The sequence below is a fragment of the Pipistrellus hanaki genome, assembly GCF_964339955.1.
Source record: "Pipistrellus hanaki genome assembly, chromosome: 10".
Lineage (NCBI taxonomy): Eukaryota > Metazoa > Chordata > Mammalia > Chiroptera > Vespertilionidae > Pipistrellus > Pipistrellus hanaki.
The window spans coordinates 69,845,338-69,866,173 of NC_140512.1; the positions used below are offsets into that span (position 1 = coordinate 69,845,338).

General features: G+C 48.2%; 1 protein-coding gene across 11 annotated transcripts in view; it reads right to left on the minus strand.

The window, feature by feature from the left end:
* Positions 1 to 6,221: 6,221 nt before the first annotated feature.
* The window catches only part of KMT2C (lysine methyltransferase 2C), a 244,175-nt gene continuing 229,560 nt past the window's right edge, over positions 6,222 to 20,836 (minus strand). For 9 of the 11 annotated variants that reach the window (XM_084897473.1, XM_084897481.1, XM_084897480.1 and 6 more), the window contains 8 exons: positions 18,169 to 19,288; positions 17,113 to 17,249; positions 16,134 to 16,276; positions 15,716 to 15,884; positions 10,832 to 10,948; positions 10,440 to 10,513; positions 10,103 to 10,211; positions 6,223 to 8,607 (listed from right to left, as the gene is read on the minus strand). In XM_084897473.1, coding sequence (XP_084753599.1) covers positions 8,515 to 8,607; positions 10,103 to 10,211; positions 10,440 to 10,513; positions 10,832 to 10,948; positions 15,716 to 15,884; positions 16,134 to 16,276; positions 17,113 to 17,249; positions 18,169 to 19,288 — 1,962 coding nt within the window. In that variant the 3' untranslated portion in view covers positions 6,223 to 8,514. Of the gene's footprint in view, positions 8,608 to 10,102; positions 10,212 to 10,439; positions 10,514 to 10,831; positions 10,949 to 15,715; positions 15,885 to 16,133; positions 16,277 to 17,112; positions 17,250 to 18,168; positions 19,289 to 20,836 lie in introns of all 11 variants that reach the window. The other 2 variants (XM_084897474.1, XM_084897477.1) reach the window with 2 other exon arrangements.

Sequence of the window (20,836 nt, forward strand, 5' to 3'; positions counted from 1 at the left end):
CCTTGGTGTGGAGCAGGGAGCTGGCACGCTCTGGCGACAGCAGTGCCAGGCCCTGCGACGACTCACAAGTTTCCTTCCTAACGTGTCTCATTATTCGAGACCAAGTCTGAGGTCAAAGACAAGAGCTTAAAACCTGGCAGACTGTGAAACTGGCAATTTTAAATTGCAAATTGTTTTAGAATAGTTTCAAAAAAATATCAGATATTTGCGTTGAGACTTTTTGCAAAACCACACAACACACAAGCTTGTTGCTCTCGAGCATTCATGAAGCGAAGACGGCAGTGCTATGCCCGCCTTCCATGGCCACACCAAAACTACAACTAAATCACTGAGCCGTTACTGACAACCTCCTGAGGGCCGGTGACAGAAGTCCCATGACTAAGGATATAAAGAAGCCACATCGACAACGGTAGAGGGGCTAAGATGTGGGACAGGCCGGCCGCACGCCCATGTGTGGTGGTTAAAACAGGAGGGGTCCCAGCCTGGGGTCCCAGTGCTGGGAAGAGAAGTCCCCAGTGACATCCTGCTGTGGAAAGCAGCAGAGACTGTCCCAGAAACAGGGTGGCTGGAGACAGAGGTGCTGCAGGGCTTGAGGGGGCCCTGCACAGACTCACTGCGCTTCTCTGGGCAGCAGCTCCCAAATGCCAGGGACACCTCCGTTGCAGGCACATCCCCAGGGGGGGGGTGCAGGAGGCAGCTGATCGATGTTTCTCATCAACGTTTCTAACACTCTCTCTTCCTCTCTGTAAAAATTCAATAAAGTAGATACTTTGAAACAAAGTGCCAGGGACATGTGGGGAGGAAAAAGTTGACTAACTTAAGGGCACGAGCTGGAGGGGCAGCAATCAGGGCAGTTCTCTCGGGGACAGAAGTGCTGGCCAGGCCATTGCTCCTTTATGGGCCCCCCTCCCCTCCCACGGGCTGGGCACCGGTGGGCACCACGCCTGGTCTCCATCAGCCTGGCTCACACCGCCCGGCTCACCATCAGCCAGAACCACTTTCCCACACACGCCGGCCCCTGCCGCGTTCCTGGTCTCAGAGATCACAAACCCAACAGGGCGAGCGGCCGCAGCGGCCTGGCCTCCGCTGAAGCAGCCCAAGCCCAGTACCAGCAGCAGCCAAGTGCAGGTCACGTGGGACTCATTCCTAGGATGCAGGATCAGTTCATCAATGTGATTCACCACAAAAGCAGAATGAAGCATAAAAGTCATATATTAACACAGAAAAGCATGTGACAAAATCTAGCATTCATTAATAAAAGCTCCCAACAAAATGGGAATAGTGGAAACATGCCTCAGCATAATGAAGGCCATATGACAAACCCATAGCTACCATCCCCAACAGTGAAACTTCAGCTGAATGCCTTTTCTTAGGAACAGGACAAGGTTGACCACTTTCACCACTTTTATTTAACACGCGGGGCCCGGTGCACGAACCCGTACACAAGTGGGTCAGTGATTGGGGCCTATGGGACAGGCCGGCTAGGGAGATTATGGGAGGTTGGCTATGGGAGCACCCTGACCACCAGGGGGCAGCTTCTGTTTTGTGTCTGCCCCCCCTACCCCGACGTTGGTCAGTGCACATCACAGCTACCAGCCAGTCACCTGGTAGTAATGGTCACTTAGGCCAGTGGTCTGCAAACTGCGGCTCGTGAGCCACATGTAGCTTTCTGGCCCTTTGAGTTTTTAGCAAAGGCCAGCTTAGGAGAACCCTAATTAATAACAATGTACCTACCTATATAGTTTAAGTTTAAAAAATTTGGCTCTCAAAAGAAATTCCAATCGTTGCACTGTTGATATTTGGCTCTGTTGACTAATGAGTTTGCCGACCACTGACTTAGGCTTTTAAATATACTAGAGTTTTCAAAGATAGACCACATGTTGGGACATAGGCAAAGTCTCTTCAAATTCAAGAAGATAGAAATCATATCAAGCATCTTCTCAGATCATAATGGCATAAAACTGGAAATCAACTACAATAAAAATAATCCAAAAAAATCAAACACATGGAGACTAAACAGCATGCTATTAAACAATGACTGGTTACTAGAGAAATCAAGGTGAAAATTAAAAACATCCTGAAAACAAATGACAATGAAAACACAACAATCCAAAATCTATGGGACACAGCAAAAGCAGTCTTGAGAGGGAAGTTCATAGCTCTACAAGCCTATTGCAAAAAACAAGAAAAAATGGTAACAAATTATCTAACTCTACAACACAAAGAGTTAGAAAAAGTGCAGCAAGAAAAGCCCAGGGTAAGCAGAAGAAAGGAAATAATAAAAATCAGAGCGGAGATAAACGACAGAGACCAAAGAAACAATACAAAAGATCAACAAAACCAAGAGCTGGTTCTTTGAAAGGATAAACAAGATAGATGAACCTCTAGCCAGGCTAACCAAGAAACAAAGAGAGAGGACCCAAATAAACAAAATCAGAAATGAAAGATGCTGACACCGGTTTGGCTCAGTGGACAGAGCGTCAGCCTGCGGACTGAAAGGTCCCGGGTTCGATTCCGGTCAAGGGCATGTACCTTGGTTGTGGGCACATCTCCAGTGGGGGGTGTGCAAGAGGCAGCTGATTGATGATTCTCCCTCATCGATGTTTCTAACTCTCTATCCCTCTCTCTTCCTCTCTATTAAAAAAAAAAAAAAAAAAAAAAAAAAATCAATAAAATATATTAAAAAAAAAAAAAAGAAATGAAAGAGGTGAACCAACCACAGACCTCGCTGAAATACAAAGGATTGTTACAAAATACTATGAACAACTCTATTCCAACAAATTGGACAACCTGGAGGAAATGGACATATTTCTAGAAAAATACAACCTTCCAAAACTCAATTAGGAAGAATCTACACAGTTCAGTAGGCCAATAACTATGGAAGAAACTGAAGCAGTCATCAAAAAGCTTCCAGGAAACAAAAGCCCAGGGCCAGATGGCTTCACAGGAGTGTTTTACCAAACATTCAAGGAATAACTAAAACCTATCCTCCTCAGACTATTCCAAAAAATTCAAGAGGAAAGAACACTTCCAAACTCTATGAAGCCAGATCACCCTAATACCAAAACCAGTAAAGACAACACCATGAAAGAGAATTACAGGCCAATATCCCTCATGAACATAGATGCCAAAATCCTCAACAAAATTCTAGCAAATCAGCTCCAGCAGCACATCAGAAAGATCATACACCATGACCAAGTAGGATTTACTCCGGAATGCAAGGATGGTACAATATCCATCCACAAATCAAAAAACATGATACATCACATAAACAAATTGAGAGAGAAAAGTCATATAGTCATTCATAGCAGCACAATCTACAATAGCTAGAATTTGGAAACAGCCTAGGTGCCCGTCAGCAGATGATTGGATCCAAAAACTATGGTATATCTACACAATGGAATACTATGCTGCCATCAAAAAGAAGGAATTCTCATCATTTGCAGCAACCTGGATGGAATTGGAGAGCATCATGCTGAGTGAAATAAGCCAGTCAATGAAAGAGAAACACCACATGACCTCACTCATTTATGGATAATAAAGAACATTATAAACTGATGAACTAAAAGATATAGAGACAGTAAAGCAACAAGCAGACTGTCAAAATACAGCAGGGAGGATAGGGAGAGCTGGGGGAGATAATAGATCAACCGAAGGACTTGTATACATGCATATAAGTACAACCAATAAACACAAAACTCTGGGGAGGAAGGGTATGAATGAGAGGGGGGGGGAGGGCAATGGTAAGATATGTACACAGATAATAATTTAATAAAAAAATAAAAAATAAAAATCATAGTCATATCAATTGATGCAGAAAAAGCATTTGATAAAATCTAACACCCTTTCCTGATAAAAACTCTCAACAAGGTGGGAATAGAAGGATCATACCTCAACATAATAAAAGCCATATATGATAAACCCACAGCAAACATTAGACTCAATGGGCAAAACACCTTAATAAAAAAATGAAAAAAACAAATATACTAGAGGTCCGGTGCACAAAATTCATGCACAGATAGACCTGGCTGGCAATCAGGGCTGATTGGGGCCTTCTTTCCCCTGGCTGCGCACCCCTCCCCCCCTTGTGTGCAGTGCACGTCATAGCAAGTGGTCGAACTCCCAGTCAGTTGAACTCCCAAGGGGGCAATTTGCATATGAGCCTTTTATTATATAGGATAGATGGTATTGGCAAGCCTAGCCACAGCAATTAGACAAATAAAGCGCATCCAAATTGGAGAGAAGGAAGTAAAACTGTCAATATCTGCAGATGACATACTGTAGAGAACCCTAAAGATTCCACCAAGAAGTTTTTAGAATAAAACAATTACCAACTCACACAACTCAACACACACATACACACACACACTAAAAACAAAAACAAAAAAAAACCACCCACAATATATCCCAAGAAATTAGAAACACCAATCAGAAAGGATATATGCACCCATATGCTCATAGCAGCACAATCCACCACAATGGAATACTACGCTGCTGTAACAAGGAAGGAACTTCTACCATTTGCAACTGCACGGATGGGCCTGGAGAGCATTATGCTAAGTGAAATAAGCCAGTCAGAGAAAGATAAATACCACATGATCTCACTCATTTGTGGAATACAATGAACAACAAACTGATGAACAAAAATAGATCAGAGAAAGCGAAGCATCAATCTGACTGTCAAACCTCAGAGGGAAAGCAGGGGAGGGTGGGAGTAGGGAGACGTTACCATGCATATAAGCCTAACCACTGGACACAGACACCAGGGGGGTGAGGGAATGAGAGGGGGTGGGGTGGGGAGCAATAGGGGAATAAGGATACGTATGTAATATCTTAATAAAGAAAAAAAAATTAAAAGGGCAGCCCAGGCAGTGTGGCTCAGTGGTTGAACAATCTACCTCTGAACCGGGCAGTCATAATTCGATTCCTGGTTTGGGCACAGACCTGTGTTGTAGGCTTGATCCCATGGGGATCAATGATTCTTTCTCATCATTGTATTTCTCTCTCCCCCTTCCTCTTTGAAATCAATAAAACATTTTTCAAATGGACAAAGGAATTTAATAGACATTTCTCCCAGGAGGGCATCCAGAAGGACAACAGAAATAAAAAGATGCTCAGTATCAATAAGCATCAGGGAAAAGCAAATTAAAACCACCTTGAGATATCTCCCCAGACCTGTCAGGATGTCATCGGTAAATCAACAAACGACTAGTGCTCGTGAGGACGCGGAGACAAGGAATCCTCGAGCACGGCTGGTGGGACTGCACATGGATGCAGCCACTGTGGAGAACAGAGTGGAGGTTCCTCAAAAGAATTAAAAACAGAACTGCTCTATGACCCAGCAATCTGACTTGTGGGTATTTCTCTGAAGAAATCCAAAGCACTAATTCAAAAAGATACATGCATCCCTTTGTTCATCGCATTGATATTTACAATAGCCAAGATAAGGAAACGGCACAGCATCTATCAATAGACAACTGGATAAAAAAGATGTGGTACATGTGTGCAATGGAATATCATTCGGCCATAAAAAGTACTTAAATCTTAGCATTTTGGACAACGTGGGTGGACCTAAAAGGTAATATGCTAAATGAGATAAGTCAAACACAGAAAGACAAATTCCATATAATGTCACTTATACCTGGAATCTAAAAAGCAAAATCAGTGAACAAACTCCTAGACACAACACAAACTGATGGTGCCAGATGGCAGGGGGCTTGGAGGATGGACGAAAAGGTGAAGGGATTATGAAGTACACATGGTGAGCTATAAAAAGAAACAGTCCTGGGAATAGATTACAGCACAGGAAAAATGGTCATTAATATTGCAGTAACTATGAATTGTCTCAGATTAGCACATCTCAGGATGATCGCTGTGTGATATATGATCACTATGCTACACATGCGAAACTAATACTGCATATATCAACTATTTGAAAATGTAAAAAAAATAAAACATTTCACATTGCACATAGAATTAACTTGAGGTAGAAAAAAAAAAAAACACATAAAAGACCAGGTTTCTTCACAAATTGTCATAAACCTCTCCACTAAAAAAAAAAAAAGAAAAGAAAAAAAAATCCTGATGGGGATTCTGAGCAATTTTAATTCATAGTAACCCCTTTAAATGTTAAATACATTAAATATTATAGAAATAGAGCATATACACATAGAATAAATCTAGGAGGGCAAATGAACAGTTACACAAAAATAGACTAGCTCTGGCCAGTTTAGCTCAGTGGTTGGAGTGTTGGCCCGTAGACCTCAGGGTTGTGATTTGATTCCTGGTCAGGGCATGTGATTGGGTTGCAGGCTCAGTCCCCAGTGTGGAGAGTGCAAGAGGCAGCCAATCCATGTTTCTCACATCCACGTATCTCTCTCCCAAGTCAACTAAAAATCTTTTTTAAAGAAAGGACTTCACACAAGGGAATAAGGCACCACGAATATTTTTAATTAGGCCTTGATAAGTGAAATGCAAGTTCCCTGTATTCAACTGCAAGGAAGACAGTCTCCATTTGCAATGAGTTATGAACTTGTGTCTAAACTCTCGAGAAGAGAACCGAGTTGATTATGTCAATGTGCTGGTAATTCTGACATGTGGATCAGACCATCGGTGAATTTCAAGCAATCATCAGTTTCAGAGCTCAAACCAGAACATGAGAGGGGTTAAAGAGACTCAGCTGGCTTTTAGAGATGTAAAATATTTTATTTGTAAATGGTGATCTTCTAAATCTGTGTCCACAAATTCCAAAACCCATAACACTCTGTATACTTCAAAAAATTCAATTTTGCCAACATTAGATACTATTATACAGAACCAAAAACAAAACAAAAACCGGTAGGACAAATACTGGTAGGATGTCAGAATATTGTACAAGAGAAGAAAAATATTCAAGAAACAAATTTCATACAGCTATTTATCAAGAGAAAAATATATACAATTGATTTATTCTGTAAGATAAAAATACATCATGCCATATACATTACAAGTTCAGAACTGCATCACTGAATATACCACCAGCTTACAGTCCACTTGAATTGTGCACACAAAACTTCATTTTATACTCAGCCTGTGAAGTGTCAGTACCAGAATTTTAAGTACAAAATAAAAAGCTAACCTGGTTCGAAATGCTGATTAAGTTTCTACAAGCAAACACAAAACAGTGTGTTTATCAAAGAAATGTAAACAAACAGATCATACAAACACGTTTTAAAATCACATCTTCCAAACCCTTTGCCGGAGTCCTGCAGCCCATGATCGCATCTCCTTTTTTTTTTTTTTTTCCTTTTTCAGATTTTTGTGTTAAATAGAAGGCTAGAGTTAGATCAGAGTTCCTGCTACATGATCCTAGTATGTGTAAATGATTCTCTGTGGCTTGAAACAGTTCTAATCAAAACTACTTTTGCTGAAGAAAAGTCAGCCTCTATGTGGTGTCTTTAGCAGTTATTCACAGTTATCACAAATTGTAAGCACAAAAAAACCTGACTGAAGAAGTAGGGATGCGACAATATAATATGAAAAAATTAGTTTAAATTACCAAAACAGCTATAAAAGTTGTAGTCATGGCATACACTCTGTTCTCTCAGAAGGTGTATAAAACATTAAGTACTAATAGACCGTAGTTTCCAAAAAACTCCAAACAATCTAGGTTGAAATTTTGGTTATTACATAATTATAATGGCATATTTATAACACAAAATTATATTGTAACATCCCTATGAACATTTTATAAGCACCCGAGCTGCTGCAGAGCCTGGTAGCATTTGGTCAATAACTATTTTTATACTGTATTTTTCTCAAAATATTTACATATTTGTACAAAGTAACAGGGTCTGTTAGTCTGCAGGTAACAGCAGCAGCTTGGCTTTCTTCTAACTTTTATTTAAAAATAGCTTCATTCACTTATTCAATAATAAATACAAAAAGTTTCTCTTATTTTACAGAAATCAAAAACTACAATAAACTGACTCATGGAATCAAGTATTTAAATGTATTTTAGTGCAAGTTATTATCCCTTAGCTCTATCCCTAAGGAAGTCATTTCAGTACATTCCTTGTTCAGTGGTGTCTACTTTATTAAAAACTTTACGTCAGAGGGCCCGCCCCTTTCCATAAGGCGTGGCCAGCACTTCGGACATGTCCCTTCGCTGGTGATCAGTCTTACATTCACAGGAGGGCCCTGCCGGGGAGCAGCCCGCGGCTCTGTGCCCCAGTAAGTTTCTCCTTAGTGAGACTAAAACAACAAAACAAACAAACAAACAAACAAAACCCACCCACAAAGGAAAAGAGGAGGAAAGAAAAGAAAAAGTGCTGGACCATCTGTAGTTCTGTAACCTCAGCCTCGGGGCAGCTCGGTCCGCGGTAGGGGCGTCGCCCATGGGGCTGAGGAAACCAGACTCCCAGAAGCTAGAGTTCAGTCAAACAGAAAACAAAACCTCTCTCTGCTGCCAATCCAAACGGTGTGTGAATCGCTTCTTCCTAGGGACAAGCCGCCGCCGGACAGCAAGGAATGCGCTCAGTTCATCCACTTGCGGCAGTTCACGGCCCCGCAGTGGCAGGGGATCTTGTGCTGGTCGTCCTCGAAGTCAAACTTGTAGTCATAGCACAGCTGCGCGCAGAGACAGAGTCAGGGCTGGGAGGGGGAAGGGCCCCTCCGCCTGCCCCGGGCCTCCCTCCCCCTCCCCCCCTCCCCCCCTGTCTGCCCGGGCTCCTCCGTCTGCCCCGGGCCCCCCTCCGTCTTCCAGGGCCCCCCCTCTGTCTGCCCGGGCCCCCCTCTGCCTGCCCCAGGGCCCCCCCCCCGCCTGCCCGAGCCCCCCCTCCGTCTGCCCGGGCCCACACCGGCAAGCAAGCAGCTACAGGAAGACTGCTTTGCTGAGGCTCTGGGGCCTGGGAGGGTGATGGGAGCCTCAGGCCCTAGCCAGGTGGCTCAGTGGTAGAGCCCTCGGACTGTAGGGTCTTGGGTTCAATTCTGGTCAAGGGCATGTACTTTGATTGCAGGCTCGATCCCCAATCCTGGGAGGCAGCCAATGATGTCTCGCTCTCCCATTGAGATTCTCTCAATGGAAACACCCCCGGTGAGGATTAACCAGAACAGAAACAGGCCCGGCTGGTTTACCCAGGACCCCAAAGAGACCGAGATCGGGAGGCAGGCGTTTCAGGCCGAGCCAGACCGAGAACGGCAGCTGGCCGGGGAAGGAGCATCCCCGCCCCTCATGGCCCACCCTTCTCCCCCTGCTCCTCACTGAGTATTCAAGGATGTCTTTCTGGAGGAGCCACCCAATTATTAACATCTCAGACCAAGCCTGTCGTCAAGGAAGCCGGGGTCTGCCCAGTTCCCATGGGACAACCCCTGCTCCCCAACACTCCCAGGCCTGGGAGCACTCGCACGGCCCCTGCTCGCCGGCACCACGCTGGACTCTGCACCCTCCTAGCTCCTCACGGCACCGCCCGGCGTGCAAAAGGCCACGGTCAGCTCTTCATTTAACCAAGGGAATTCCAAAAAGATGACCCACACACAAGCAGAACACCATCTCACTCACACACACACACACACACACTCACACACACACACACTCACACACTCTGATGGCATCAGTGAAAGACAAAGTCGGGAAATGCAAAGGAGGCAACCAAGACTAATAATCTTAAGTGATCTGCGAGGCCAAAGAAATGTCAAGGTCAGCATCGAGCATTCTGAAGAAAAACTAGTAACGCAACTAACCGTTTTGAAATCTGTGGATGTCAAAACCTGTAAGTGGTGCTCCTCACACTGGGAACACGTGATCGGGGCGAGTGTGCCCCCCCTGCTGCCTACACCCCGCGGGCTCCTGAGCCCGGGTCTGAGCCTCAGGAGGCAGCTTCTGACGTTAGAGGAACCCTGACACAGACCGGAGCACCCAAACACAGGAGCTGACGCCACGTGAGTGATGGGGCAAAGGCGGGACCACGGAGAGGGGCAGGGAGCACTCAGTGCTGCGTGTGGCAGCCGGACAGTGAGAGACACGGGTGGTGGAACGGGACCCACCCAGGCTGAGCAGAGAACGGGAGACCTCGGCATTGACCACCCCCACGGACCCGCACACCGCGAAGCCCCACACGCTCACCTCTTCTCCTTTCTGGATCCTCCGGCTGGAGCTGATGATGATTTTGTGTCCTCTCTCAAAAGTCACCACCTCGGCCACACAGTTAGGTGCACACGAATGGTTGATGTATCTGCAAACCACCATTTCAGAAAACTATACATCAACTAGAAGAAGCTTTAAAAACGTACAGCTCATCGAGAAAACTTTCCCCAACTACACTCCTATTTGCTCATCTACAGAACAAGAACAAACAGAATTTTAAATAAAACTTGTGAAACTTATCTGCTCTGAATTCCTGACCCGGGAAGGCTGTGGCCGCAGCCACCGAAGGGAGAGGCCCCATCAGACCGTGTCTCACCTGGCAGGCCCTCCCGTGAGTGTGGCATCGATCACGTGGTCATTATCCATGCGGAACATGTACACGCCGCGGTTCTGAAAGAGAAACAGCTCTAAGTCCTCCCTCCGGTCCTGCCCACCCGGGAAGCCCGGCCGATGGGACGTGACATGGGTCACCCTCTCCAGGATGTGCCGGCAGCCGGCCGGCCACACCGGCTGTGAGTGGGAATGAACGAAGTGGGAGATGCCTGGAGAACCAGCCAGGCTCCTTAGCCCACACACATCTCTGCAAGGAACGGCATGGAGCGCAGACGAATGGGAAGATGGGCCTTTTGTTCTAAACTGGACCCAGCCGACAGGCAGCGCCGGCCTGTCTCTGGGGCTGCTGCGGCACGGGGGGCCTGTGACACTCACCTGGGACTCATACAGCTTCTCTTTCCTGTTTGCTACTTCATTTCGGATGATGGTCCCGATGTACTCAATGACCATGGTGTGCTTCTCGATGTCTCTGGCAGCATACAGGCCCAGCCCCTGCAGAAAGTGTGTGTGTGAATCTCCAGCATCTTCAATGTCTACTGGATGTGCTGTCTGCAACCTCTAAAGCTCCGTCCTCACCACCTGCTCACTGTCTTGTTTACACTAAATCCTTAGGGCCTTACAAAGCAGCTGCAATTTCTGTCAGACTTCTCCTCTTTCCTGTACCTGCTGAGACCCCACCAGCTAGACAGGCTAATGGCTGCTGAGGGTTACGCTGTCCCTATTTTTAAAGGGACTAGACACTTAATTTAATGACGTAGAATCAGGGCTAACGGTAGGGATTATGGAGGAGACTGAACAGGCGCCAGATTTGGCAGTGCGCTCTGGAAGCTAACCAGGCAAAGTGAATTTCCACTATCGGGAAAGTTGGCAAGTTCCTGGGAAGGCGAGTTCCCCAATGTAAGGTTCTGAGCTGCTAAGGAGCGTCCAGGAATCTGGGCCGGCCCAGCGCCGAGCATCCTTCTCCTTCTCGGCTGTGCTGCCTGTGCCAGGAGCACGCACACCTACAGTCCTCAGAGAACGCATTCGGAAAAACACTGCTGGGAACGATAGGGTGATTCCCAGGGAGCTCTGCATTTTCTTGCCCCGATCCGAGTTCCTGTGCTTCCAGCAGAGAAGGCAGGCCGCCCCCATGCTGCCTGGGGACTCGCCACCCCGTCCTCCTCAGGCCGCCGGGAGCACGGGACCGAGGCCTGTGCTAGAGGTTTTCCCATGAAGTCAGTCACTTTCTTGGGGAAAAGGGTCTAATTTATCTGTTCAATTCCAGCTATGACTTGGGAGGCGCACAAAGCAGCATGGACAGGACTGTGGCCTCATGGTGCTCTGACAACTGTTTACCCATTGGAAGAAAATCAAATTGTTTAAACATAAAAAAATTAAACTTCTGAAAGAAAAACAACCTAAGAGACGACATATGCAAAGTACAGTCTTAATCAAGACTAGAAGCTATAGAAAATAATGTGTTTGACTACTAAAAATTAAGTCTTTTGTAAGCAAAAAAAAAAAAAAAAAAAAAAGACAGCATACCTTCTGTTAGGCAAAGGTTGTTCTGCAGGGAAATAGTTAATGGTGAGCGAGTCCTTACTAATCGAACAATGGACAAAAGATGGATATGCAATTCACAGGAGAGTAAATCCCTATGACAAACACTAAGTCACTCATTCAAAAATAAAAAGCTTCTGCATAGCAAAAAACAAAAACAAAAACAAAAACAAAAAACCCATCAAAATAACAAGAGAGCCAGCCTGGCTGGCGTGGCTCTGTGTTTGAGCGATGACCTATGAACTAGGAGGTCACAGTTCGATTCCCGGTCAGGGTATATGCCCAGGTTGCGGACTCAATCCCTAGTATGGGTGTGCAGGAGGCAGCCAGTTGATGATTCTCTCTCATTGATGTTTCTATTTCTCTAGCCCTCCCTTCCTCTCTGAAATCAATAAAGATATATATTAAATAATAATAATAATAACAAGAGAGCTCACTGCATCGGAGAACATATCTGCCAATGATACATCTGATAAAGGGCTAATCTCCAAAATATGTGGGGGACTCATACAACAGAAAAAAGACAACAATCTGATTAAAAATGGGCAAAAGACCTAAATAGACACTTCTCCAAAGAGGACATACAGAAGGCCAAGAGTCAAATAAAAAAATGCTCAAAGTCACTGATCATCAGGGAGATGCAAATTAAAACAATGAGGTATCACCTCACACCTGTCAGAATGGCTGCCCTCAACACATCAACCAACGACAAGTGCTGAGGAGGATGCGGAGACAAGGGAGCCCCGTGCACTGCTGGTGGGCATGCAGACCGGGGCTGCCAGAGTGGAGAACAGTGACCTTTCCTCAAATTATTAAAAAAGGAACTGCCATTTGACCCAGTGATCCCACTTTTAGGAATATACCCTAAAAAGCCTGAAACTCATCAGAAAGAATAGAAGCACCCCTATGTTCATAGTAGTGCAATTTACAACAGCTAAGACTTGGAAACAGCCTAAGTGCCCACCAGTAGATGAGTGGATAAAAAAAACCATGGTACATTCACACCATGGAATACTATGTGGCAATAAAATTTGCAACAGCAATAATTGACCTGGAGAAATTATTGTGCTGAGAGAAATAAGCCAGAAAAGATAAATATCACATGATCTCACTCATAGGTGGGATCTAATGAGCTGACGATCAAATATAGACCTGAAGCATGAACAGACTATTGACGCTCAGAGGGAAGGTGAGGAAGGGTGGGAGGAGACCAACCAATGAACTTGTATGCATATGTGTATACCCCGGGGACACGTACAACGGCATGGTGAGGGCCGGGGGGTGGGGAGGAGGGAGTGGGTGGAAGAGATTAATGGGGGAACAGGAAGACCTATGTAATACTTTCAACAATAAAGCTTAAAAAAAAGTCACTCATTTAGAGAGTAACTATCAGTCTACACTTAGCCAGTTGGCAAAATAAGTAAATAGCAGGGCTGTAACATTTACTACAAATGGGGAGACAGTCTCAGTGGATGCAGGAAGAGACACTGATGGTTGCATTGGGAAAGTGTAAAGAAAGTAAGTGCTTGTCAGTGGAGGGCAGTTTAATAACTACAGCTCATCACCACCACAGAGCATCACGGCCACTGACGAGCCACCCCCGCCGGCCCAGAGCCTGAGGATTTGAGAAAAAGATGCTGAAGTGTGTGGCCCGGAACGTTCCGATGTCACAGGGAGGTGGGGCTGCGGAGGGAGAGCGCCCGGCACCTGGGAGGAAGACGGAGAAGGGCAAGAGGGCGGGCTGGAGAGGACACACTGCACACAGGCCGCTCCAAACCATCACAGTGACGGCGAGAGGAACGGGGGAGCTGAGCCGCTGGAACCCGTTAAACGGGATGTGGCTGGTCAGGAAGAGGGCGTGCGCCCCTGCCAGGAGCTGGGGGAGCTCTCGAAAGGCTCTGTTCTGTGGCAGCAGCTGGAGACAGACAGAGACTGCATCCAAACGGTAAAACCGAGCTACCAGCTGGAAGAGCAGAGCAGAAGGGCGCTGAGCTAACGTAAAGCGTGAGCAGCTCAGCACAAGTCGGTGCTGGGAAACCGGGAGAGAAGGGTGAGAAGGGCGGATACAAGACGGACCCTCTGGCTGCGCCGAAGGCCCCCGAACACGCTGCTGCCGCTGCCAGTCTGGGTCCACGCCGGGACCCCAGGTCGCGGGGTCAGGTATGTGCCCACCAGTGCACACAGGAGTGCGGGAGGGAGGGACTCGGAAAAGAATGCCCGTGGCAAACCCAAGCCTGAAGGCCATCTTGCTCCAGGACGAAAGGGCTCACAGTGTGGAATCAGTGAGACCCTAACAGCACATTTTTGTTAAATTCCCAAATACGTATATACGAGCAGCCCTGCGCACGGATCTGTGCGCCAGCAGGCTGCTCTCACCCTCCTGTAGCTCTCCGCCCACTCCCCCATCCCACCCCACAGCTCGCTGCCCTGCCCCCTCCTGTAGCTCACTGCCCCACCCTCCTGCTGATCCGTGATCTGGTCATTACAAGGTCGGTGGTTAGGCTTCATGGGGTAACAGAAAATTAGCATATTCCTCTCTTATTGTATCCTGTACAATAAAAGATGTAATATGCAAATAGTCATTATGCCATGAAGCGTAACAACCGACAACATGATGACGGGATCACAGATCAGCAGGAGGGTGGTGCAGCGAGCTATTATGGGCTACAATGGGCGGTGGAGAGCTAATTGTGGCTATTGGGAGGGAGGGGCGGAGGGAGCACAGGAGGGCGGGGCAGTGGGCGGAGAGCTACTGGAGGGGGCAGGGCAGCACGCTATGGGGGGCCAGGGAGCTACAGGAGGGCAGGGCAGCGGGCGGAGAGCTACTGGCGCATGGAGTCGCACGCAGGGCTACTAGTAAGATATCAAAGGCTAATATGCAAAGTATCCCCTCAGGAGTTTGACCAGGAGATTGGGTTCAATCACTCGCTATGACGTGCACTGACCACCAGGGGGTGGCACGGAATGAAGGCAGGCCTTGGCCTGCGGCCAGAAGCAAGGCCCCAATTGGCCCTGATCGCCAGCCAGGCCTTGGCACCGTACTCCTGCACGAATTCTGCGCACCAGGCCTCTAGTCAAGAATGAAGACAAGATCCTAAGATCTTTCAGAGAGGGAAGAGTCTCCCAGGAAGGAACAAGCCTGACAGCACGGACAGTGGCCTGCAGAGGAGACTCCGTTTGAAGGGACCTGATGACTCCTGAGGGGGCTGGCTGGGAGGAGACGGGCGGTCTGCAGAGGTGCAGACAGGGAGATGGGAGGAAGTCTGGGCGGCAGAGCTTGAGAGTAGATCAGAGAACCTGGTAACTCAGCCTGGGACACCAAGGGGAGGTGCTGAGCGGCCTCTGGCCGTGAGGTCTGGAGCTTGGGAAGAAGTTACACACTGAGCCCCAGAGGCTTCAGCCGTGCAACATCCCCCAGGGTAGTGTCCAGACAGCAGCACACTTCACAACTGTTCCCACTGGACTGTCCACAAGTGCCTGAGGGACACGTGTGTTCGCAGAGGCCAGGGCTGCCTGTTCGCTTGAGCGAAGGTGTGGAGTCCAACAGTGTCTGTCCATCGGGAAGTGAATGTGCATGCCCAGCGACTGCGTGCGGGCGGCTAGCCTGCGGTGACTTTTCTAACATGGCCGTTCCCACAGCGGGCAGCCCTTCTCCCACACCGGCGCTGCTCTCCCGGACGCCGGTCCCACCCGCTCTCCCTTCCTGAGAATCCTTCCCACCTGGATCCGAGACCGGGCGAGGTACACGTTGGACTTCCACTCGGTCTTCATCCTCCGGTACTGCGACGACTTGGAGTGGACGAACTGCTTGCTGTACGGGGCGTTCAGCTCCCCGGTGACTGTGCTCTGGAAGGACTTGGAGGTGCTGGTGCTGTTCAAGGTGTGAGGCCTGCAGGAGGGCGCAGCAGCGGGAGAGAGAGGAGAGAACTGAAGACACCTCCGGCCCGGCCGGTTCCGGTGAGCATGGCGGGAGCATGCACAGAAGCCGCCTAGCGGAGCGCAGGGCGCATTCTCTGATGTGGCCGGGCACAGACACAGCCAGGGACACAGGGTTTGTAAGCAGCAGACAAATCAAGCACAAAACCACTAAGACGCCTAGAAACCCTGGGCTGTACTATGTGAAGTTAAAACAAAATACCTTAACACAAACCTCTTGACATGGGCACTCATTTTAGGCTCAGAGCGGGCACAACCTGTGGGGTTAACGGCAAGAGGAAGCTCCATGAGGGGATTTCGGCCATATCGAAAGGTGTAGTTTTCACATGCTTCAACCCCAGGGAGCTGCAAGGAAGCAAAACAGACAAAAGTTAACTCACTCGATTAGGACGATGAGCTGGTGAAAGGCTGGCCCAAGTTGTATGGAAATAACTTGTCAACATCTTCAAAATATAACGTATGTTAACAAGCAGCCTACACTCAGCCGTGCTAAAGTGTGAGCAGCCAAGTTCCGCGTCACAGCAGACCCAGTGAAAGCTGGCAAACGCTCCCGGAAGAACACCAGGTGCTTGCCTGGGGGTTTGGGGCTGAGAGCGCCAGCTTCCCAAACTGGGGGCATACTAATTCACAGCATCAATATCAGCTTGTGTCTCTGTTTGGAACTTTACAATTTCCAGCAAGAACCGTTTCAAATCACGTACATGGTTTACTTTCATGATCACTTCTCACTTCCCCAATTCGACTGTGACATGATGAGGATTCATTCCCAGTGGTAAAACTTAAGATTTACTTACAAAATACTTTACATATTAAGGTCTTTTCTAGAACATATTTCTTGTGAGCACATTTATCTTTAGACACAGCATGGAGGCAGGGAAGCAACTGAGCATATTACTCAGTAGCTTTGGGGGTTGCTTTTCCCAAAAAAACTCATTAATGAGTTTTTATTCTTGAAAATAATGCCTTATAATCATGCAACTTTCCAAAACTGTGAGGAACTCACTGGCAAACACGCTTGAAATATTAAAAGATAACAGAGAGATGTCAGAGAAGACATGCGTCTGTAACCTGACAGCAGCCACAAATGTGCCATCGGGGATGGGCACAGCCCCCCATGGAGCGCAGGGCCCCCCAGCACGTGGGCAGAGGCCACTGCACACCGCCCGCCGCCTCGCACTCACTGATTCCGCGATCCGAGCCACCGCAGACACCGTCAGGCCAAACAGGTCCTCCCCTTTCAGGTACGCGGGGAAAAGCTGCAGCATTTCGGACTGTTTCCTCACACAGGCCACGGGCTCCAAAATCTTATCCCAAACACCTGTACACATGGACCAAGAAGAAGTTCGCATGACAAAGGAGCTTTCAGCTAACAGAAAGGCAAGCGGGATGCAGCCCACACCCCAGTGCAGAGGAGCCAGCCCCCCAGACACCCCAGGGTCGAGGGAGGCAGCGGGAGCCGATAGCCTGGTGTGGGAGCAGGGGCTGGCGGCAGCATGCTTGGGGCCTAGGACATTCCGGGGGAAGAAGAAGATATGTTAATGGGAGTAAAGAGTAAAAGTGGGAAATTTTAAGAAACTGAAATTTATGCAAGGAGCTAATTAATTTCCATATTGACCATAAAACATTAGACTTTAAAATATCCAATTCATTAAACGTTACTTTCCTTTCAGATCTAAATTAAACCATAACATTGCTATTCTTATTAATCAGCATTAGAGCATTTCCATACATTTTTTTAAAACTTGCTAACCTTAAAGGGGAAAAAAAAGAAAAAAGAGCTCTTGCAGCCTTTAAAACAGCAGTTCCCCAGGACTTCCTGCATCAGAAGTGACCATGATAACCGAGACTTAGCTGGCTCGTTGCAAATCTGCATTTAATATCCAATGCCGCTGAGTAAAACAGTGCTCACAGATGGATGCTGCCTTCTCAGTGACATTAAGAAGAGGGTCCCCAATCTAAATTCCCCAACCTTTACCGACAAATTTTTCTATTTATTTCATTAAATCTGTGTTTGAATATATATTCTGATTTAGAGTAAGTCTAGCAAGTATTTAAAAAATGGTATAGCAAAGAGCAAGGTAGAATCATGAGAAGTTCAGATTTGCATCTGTAAAGGAAACATCCACATCTATCAAATAAGAAACAAACGTGATAAAAAAAAAAAGCACGGAAGTGCTGTCCGAATCATTCACAAGCGAACAGCGAGCACCCGGTGCTGCCGAGCACGCCAGGCTCACCTTTGGGGGAGCTGTCGCTCAGGACGAGGTCTTCGTGGCCCTGCTCCACGATCCTGATGACGAACACGGGGCGCCCATCTTTCTCCTCGATGGAGCACAGGTAGCGGCAGCGCCTGTTGGCGTAGCGTGTGCTCCAGTACAGCCGGCTGGCCTCGTAGCCGACGGGGAAGAGCGCCTTGGGGGAGTGGAAGGCCTGCATCTGCTGCGGGAGCAGCTGGCCGATGGTGTGGAAGATGAGGCTGCCCACGCGGAAGGTGTGGTCGCGCTCGCCGCGCTGCACGATGCTGGCGATCTGCCGCACCTCGTCCCGCTGCACGTACACCCTCCGGAAGACCGCGAAGTAGCTTAACTCCTGCTCATGAATTCCCTTTGGCTTGTGCATGGGACAAAGCATCGTCTTATCCTTGAAGAACATGCATTGTGCTTTCATGGCGCAGGTGAAGTGATAAACGTTGGTGCACCGCAGCCTGTGGCACCCGCTGGTGGCACCCATTTTGTGACAGAAGACACATTTCATGTGCAGGCCTCTCCGCAGGGCCAGCTCCACATTGATTAAGGCACCCGCCTGGGTCTCATAGACCTCCGTGGACCACAGAGCACAATTCAGGTGGACCCACAGGTCCAAGTCGAGGTTGAGCAGCCGGGCCGGCCCGTCCGTGAGGCCGTCCCCCTCCTCGTGGCAGAAGCAGCACTTGCGGTGGTCCCGGGGCGCCGGCTCAGGCCGCAGGGACGTGCCCAGCTTCTTGAGGAACTCGTCGATCTCGTCCTCGCAGGGCGGGGGGAACGTGCCTTTGGGGATGACGATGTGAATGCTCCACTTCTTCCACTTCATTCCCCGCCACTTCTTCGTCACGGGCCTGCAGTCTTCGAGCCCCCCGGGGGCAGCTCGCAGCCGGGGCTTTAACTTGACCGTGACCTTCAGCTCATCCGGCTTTGCCTCCACTTTGGCTGCTTCAAAGGCGGGAGGGAAGGCGATGGGCGACGAGGCCGGGGGAGAAGGGTCCTCCTGGAGCTGCGGGAGGCAGTGCACGTCCAGGGCGGAGATGTGGTTGCTGTACTGGTGGGACGCCCGGGAAGGCGGCTCTTTTATCGGTGACTGGGGCAATGAAGGGATGGACTCCTGGCCAAGAAAGAAGAGTAATTCACAAGTTCTAAAAGCAATTTTTGTTGCAATGAGAAGCCAAGCAATAGAGTGTGACAGTGTGTGGCGGCAGGCGGGGGAGAGGGCCAGCGAGTGAGTGGTGCGGATTGAGGCCGGCAGCAGCCGTGTCGGACACCCGGGGGGTAAGCATGGAGAGTGTAAGCATGGAGAGCGAGGGCTGAGGAAGGGAGGCCTCCACGAAGCCCTAACTCCAAGCAGCTCTGCTCCAATCCCTGCTCTGACATGCCTCTTTCTAACCATTACAAACCCAGAGAAGCTGGTGCTGCAGAGAAGCTGGAGAATTTAATTTGTACAATGAACAGCCCTTCTGGTAAACCGAGTAAGAGCTTCGAGATAATCTTTTATGAGCTTGTCCCCTGCTCTGAACCTCCTGTCTGCTCATCGTGGCTGCAGTATTGGCATAAATGTGAAAGGAAGGGAGAAGCCCCTGCAATGAGCAATAACGGTTCTCTGAGGCTGCCAGGCTGGAATCCAGCTGCTGAAAGAGTCCCAGTTTCTCTTTAGGTCCAATCTCCTAAGCCAGGGGTCTTCAAACTACGGCCCGCGGGCCACATGCAGCCCCCAGGGGAGTCTGATCCTGCCCGCCAGGTTTTTTGGGCAGTGAGCGCAGCCAAGGTGTTACAGTAGGAATTAGTAGTTCATATAGTCCGGCCCTCCAGCTCTCTGAGGGACCGTGATCTGGCCCCCACTTTAAAAAGTTTGAGGACCCCTGTCCTAAGCCAATGAACCCCCAGGTTCCCACTTCACAGCACCCCGTCCTGTGCCTCACGTAGAACTCAGAGGCAGGCTGCACTGCACGGACTGAGGAAACTGGAGACAAACATGCCTTCTCTCAGGGAGGCTAACAAACTCAGTTCAAGTCTAAACGTGTTTATCACGTCGCATGGCCTGCTGTCTCTTAAGATAAAGGAGTCCCCAGGACCTTCTCTCAAGAAAGACATAAGAGCGTTGAATGACCGGCAGTGTTACAGGGGTGTGCAGGGGGAAAACTTTCCTCCACGCAAACGACTGGAAATACATTGTCCACACACAGATGGCCAACAGACTCGGGAAAAGATGTCAATATCAATGATCATCAGGGAAACCAAATGAACACCTCACACCTGTCAGAATGACTGTCATTGAGAAATGAACAAACAAAACACACAGAAATGAATAAATGCCCTAGCCTGTCTGGCTCAGTGGATAGAGCGTTGGCCTGTGGACTGAAGGGTCCCAGGTTTGATTCCAGTCAAGGGAATGTACCTCGGTTGGGTTGCAGGCTCCTCCCCGGCCTGGGCCCTGGTCAAGGGTACGTGCAGGAGGCAACCAATCAATGTGTTTCTGTGACATCAATATTTCTTTCTGTCTTTCTCTCTCCTACTCTCTCTAAAAATCAATGGGAAAATATCCTTGGGTGAGGATTAAAAAGTAAAAAGTAAAAATAAAAAATAAAAAGAAAGAAATGAACAAACAACAAGTGCTGGTGAGGATGTGGAGAAAAAGGAACCCTTGTGCATTTGGTGA